This window comes from Terrapene carolina, unplaced genomic scaffold (genome assembly GCF_002925995.2).
Source record: "Terrapene carolina triunguis isolate 2854851 unplaced genomic scaffold, T_m_triunguis-2.0 Scaffold32606, whole genome shotgun sequence".
In the NCBI taxonomy this organism is placed as follows: domain Eukaryota; kingdom Metazoa; phylum Chordata; order Testudines; family Emydidae; genus Terrapene; species Terrapene triunguis.
In genome coordinates this window covers 5,220-10,051 of record NW_020696957.1, presented here as the reverse complement: position 1 = coordinate 10,051, position 4,832 = coordinate 5,220, and the positions used below count along the sequence as shown (strand labels likewise).

Below are 4,832 nucleotides of genomic sequence, written 5' to 3'. Positions count from 1 at the left end.
GGGGCGGCGCTGGGGGCAGGGTGTTACAGCGGGCCGGTGCTTTTTTTTGCTGCTTGGGACGGCAAAAATGTTAGAGCCGGCCCTGGGGAGGGTTCACCCCTGGGGGGTTGGAGTTGGGGTTATTGGAGTCTCCGTTATTGATTCCCCCCCACCTTTCTCTCGCTCCCCCTGCAGTGCCCCCTGCTGGAGATGCTGCCACCTCAGCCCCACTCCCCCCTGCCCCCTCACCCCCTCCTCCAGCGGCCGACCTGCCCCCCCCACCCCGCCCGGCCTCCCCCCCGGCTCCTAAGGCCGACGACCCGGAGGAGGAAGCCGCTGTCCAGCTTCCGGCCCCCTCTGAAGAGCAGCAGCGCCCCCCTGAAACCTCGCCGTCCCTGCAGGACCCGCGGCACCCCCTGTCCTACCGGAAAGCCACCAACTTTGCCCTGGACAAGTTCTTGGATCCGTCGCGGCCCTACAAGTGCACGGTGTGCAAAGAGTCCTTCACCCAGAAGAACATCCTGCTGGTCCACTACAACTCTGTCTCCCACCTCCACAAGATGAAGAAGGCTTCATCCGACCCCACCGCCCCATCCCGGGGCGACTCGGGGGCCCCCGGTGCCCCCCAACCCTCCTCCGACAAGCCCTACAAATGCACCACGTGCCGGGTGTCCTACAACCAGAGCTCTACCCTCGAGATCCACATGCGCTCGGTGCTCCACCAGACCCGCTCCCGGGTGGCCAAGGCGGAGGCCGCCAGCAAAGGAGAGGCGCCGGAGGCAGGGGAGGTGGGGGAGGCAGCCCCGGCGCCCCCCACCGAAGCCGAACCCCCCAAGATCCTGGAGGTGCCGACGGCGCTGCCCTTCCCAGCACCGCTCTTCTCCCCGCCGCTGCTGCCGCCGTTCCCGGTTGTGCCGGAATCGCTCCTCAAGCTGCAACAGCAGCAGCTCCTCCTGCCCTTCTACTTGCACGACCTCAAGGGGGCGCCCAAGCTCGCTCTGGCAGCGCCGGCCCTGGCCCTGCCGGCCCCGTCCGCCCCACTGATCCTGGCTCCGCCCAAGGAGCCGCCCCCTCCACCGCCACCCCCGCCGCCTGCCCCAGCCAAACCGGAGACAGAGGAGGACGCTGGTGGAGAGGAAGCCAACGTGGCCTCCCACCCGGCGGCCAAGGCTCTGCTGGAGAACTTCGGCTTTGAGCTGGTGATCCAGTACAACGAGGGCAAGCAGGGGGTGGGGGGCGCGGCTCCCCCTCCGGTGGCCCTGCTGCCCCGCCCGCCAGCCGAGAAGCTGCGGTGCGGCACGTGCGGGAAGGTCTTCTCCAACATGCTCATCCTGAAGACGCACGAGGAACATGTTCACCGGCGCTTCCTGCCCTTCGAGGCCCTCAGCCGCTATGCCGCCCAGTTCCGGAAGACCTACGACAGCATGTACCCGCCGGCCGAGGGCACTGCCCCCACGGAGACACCTCTGGTGCCCCCGGGCATCACCCCTCTCTGCCCACCCTTCCTGATGCAGCCAGTGCCGGTGGTGGTGCCCCCGGCACTGCCCGAAGCTGAAGGGCGGTGGGTCCGGGGTGAGGAAGAGGAAGCAGGGACAGACCCATCCCGGGACAGTCAGTCGAGCCGGCGGTTCTCCCGCACCAAATTCACCGAGTTCCAATCGCAGGCTCTCCAGTCCTTCTTTGAAGCCAGCGCCTACCCCAAGGATGGCGAGGTGGAGCGTCTCTCCGTCCTCCTGGGCTTGGCCAACCGGGTCATCGTGGTGTGGTTCCAGAATGCCCGGCAGAAGGCCCGGAAGAATGGCGCCGAGGCTGGGGGTGCCGGAGGGGGCACCGTCACCAGCCAACCCAGCTGTAAGAAATGCCAAGCCGCCTTCCGGTGCATCTTCGACCTGGTGCGGCATCTCAAGAAATGCTTTGACGACCGGCCCTCAGCGGAAGGCAATGAGGAGGAGGAGGAAGAAGGAGAGGAAGAGCCGGAGGAAGAGGAACCAGAGGAAGGGCCCGAGCCACCAGCTGAGGAAGAGGAGGAGGAAGAGGAGGAAGAGGCACCAAGGGGCGATGGAGACCCCAAGGAAGATCAGCCAGTGAGTGATGGAGCCATGGAGCCCCTGGAGAGCAACGCCCCCACATTCTCCTCCGATCCACCAGGAGTCCATGGCTCAGCACTTCTGGCCCCTCATGACCTGCTGCCGGAGCTGCCCCACAGCCAGGGGGCGCCCATGAAGAGGAAGCACGAGGACGGGAGCCAGTCGCCGGGCGGCGGGAGCGGCGGCGAAGGGGATCCTCCGCGAGACAAGCGTCTCCGCACCACCATCCTCCCGGAGCAGCTGGACATCCTCTACCGCTGGTACGTGCAGGACTCGAACCCCACCCGCAAGATGCTGGACTGTATCTCGGAGGAGGTGGGGCTCAAGAAACGGGTGGTGCAGGTGTGGTTCCAAAACACCCGCGCCAGGGAACGCAAGGGGCAATTCCGGTGCAGCGCCAGCACCGGGATCCCCCCCATCAAGACCTCCCCATCCTCTTCCTTGGCCAAGTTGAGTCCTGGTGGCGGGATGGCCAACGTCTCCGTTGGTGGGACCTCCAATGTCTCCAGTGGCGGGATGGCCAACGTCTCTGGTGGCGGGACCTCCAGTGTCTCCAGCGGCGGGATGGCCAATATCTCTGGTGGCGGGACCTCCAGTGTCTCCGGTGGCAGGATGGCCAACATCTCTGATGGCGTCTCTGACGATGGGACAGCCACTGTCCTCTACAGCATCAACCAGGCCGAGCCAGAGCCGTCAGAGTTGAACGAAGCACGGAGCCCATCCGGCGGCGATCTGAGTGATTCTTCTTCCTCCTCTTCCTCCTCCTTGGCCGATCCGGAGTCGCCAAGCGGGCATGGGCTGGCGTTGGAGGGGGCGGCCGGGCTGGATCTGCTGGGCCAGCGCCGCTACCGGACCCAGATGTCCAGCCTGCAGCTGAAGATCATGAAGGCGTGTTACGAGGCCTACCGAACACCCACCATGCAGGAGTGCGAGGTGCTGGGTGAGGAGATCGGCCTGCCCAAAAGGGTCATCCAGGTCTGGTTCCAGAATGCCCGGGCCAAAGAGAAGAAGGCCAAGGCGGCCTTGGGCGAGGGGGGCCCTGGGGCTCCCTCCGAGGGCCCCCCTGAGCCTCGGGCTGAGTGCCCCGTCTGCCAAGTCAAGTACGACTTCTACGTCTCCTGCCGTGGCCACCTGTTCTCCCGTGGCCACCTGGCCCGGCTCAAGGAAGCCGTGCAGGCCCAGCTGCGCAGCGAGGGTCATGATGGAGCGCCAGGACCCCCGCTCCTGCCCGTCCCCCCTGGAGCGCCCCCGGCAGCCGGTGCCGCAGGTGAGTGGCAGGGCGTGGAGAGGTGAGTGGGGTCAGTGGGGGGAGGGGAAGGGGGCTTCCCTGCCCCTGCTTCAAGTGTCCTCCCACATGCCCCCACGCCTCTACATTGCTCCTCCCTCTCCCTCCCCGGGCCAAACCACCGTCCCCCTCTCCTGTCCCCCTTCCGCATGCTCCCCACTCCCTCTCCTCTAGCGGTGCCCCCCAGCTTCGAACCTCTTCCCCTCTGCTCCCCCATTTCCCTCCCCTTTCCCAACTTCCTGCCCTCTCTGGGACCCCATCGGGTGGGGGGGCGGGTTCCGGTGGTTGTGCAGGGGGGTGGGGGAAGAGTGGGACTGGGGGGGAGGGGCAGGTATACTCAGCCCACCATGGTGACCTCCCCACAATGCTTTTCCCCTCCCCTTCCCCATCCTCTGAGCAGGCCCCTCCGCCGCCCCCAGCACCGGACTCCTGGGTTCCACGCCGCCAGGACGTCCCTTACCTCAGAGCCAGCTCGGCTCGGCGCCGGAGCCCGCCGGGGAGACCCAGCCGGAGCCGGGAGCCGCCGGAGTGTCGGTCGCCGGAGCCACCAGAGTGTCCGTCGCCGGAGCCGCCAGACTTCCCAGCACCGTGGCCAACCCCACCTCGCCCACCCTAAAGACCCTGAAGGGTTTGAAGCCGACGGTGCCCGCCCTCCTGGGCACCCAGTTCCTGCCCTTCTCCGTGCCAGCGGGCGCCCCAGCCTCCCTGTTCAGCGCCCCGCTGCCCGGCGGCTACTTCCAGCAGCTGTACGGCATGAAGAAGGGGCTGTTCCCCATGAATCCCGTCATACCTCAGACCCTCATCAGCCTGCTGCCCGCCCCCGAGGCCCCCGAGCCGGCCGGGGTCTCCACAGTGGACGTGGCCCACCGCTACTTGTGCCGCCAGTGCAAGGCGGCGTTCGAGGGGGAGGAGGCGGCCGCAGCCCACCAGGCCGGCTTCTGTTACTACGGCCAGCCGGCGCCGGCGCCGCTGCGGGTGCCCGTCTGCACCTACCACTGCCTGGCGTGCGAGGTGCTGGTAAGCGGGCGGGAGGCGCTGGGGGCCCACCTCCGCTCCAGCGCCCACCGCCGCAAGGCCAGCCCCGCCCCCGCCGCCAGCCCCGCCCCTGGCCCCGCCCTGGCCTTTGCCAAAGAGGAAGCAAAGTTACCTCACTCGGACCCCAGCCCAAAAAGCAACTCTACCTCGACCACGCTTCTAGCTTTATGAACAGTGCGGGGTGCAGCTGGAGATGGGGGGTGCCTGGACACCCCCCCCCGCCCTGGGGAACCACCTCCCGGAACCCTCCACCCTGGGTGACCCCCATCCTGGAACCCCCAATGCCAGCCCCCAAACCCCCTCACTCTGGGGAACCCCAGCCCAGGACTGCCCCGTGTCCTGAGGGACCCCCAACCTGGGACACCCACTGCCAGCTCCCAACATATCCATATACCCTCCCAACCTGCTCCTGGCTGCCTCCCCAATCCTAATGTGCCAACCCCCCA

General features: G+C 67.4%; 1 protein-coding gene across 1 annotated transcript; it reads left to right on the top strand.

Moving 5' to 3' along the window:
* Positions 1-174: 174 nt before the first annotated feature.
* ZFHX2 (zinc finger homeobox 2) lies at positions 175-4,557 on the top strand (the record flags this gene model as incomplete). The annotated part of the gene is made up of 2 exons (XM_024209181.3): positions 175-3,333; positions 3,752-4,557. Coding segments are annotated over 2 exons (3,965 nt in total), but the record flags the coding sequence as incomplete, so codon positions are not given.
* Positions 4,558-4,832: the final 275 nt, after the last annotated feature.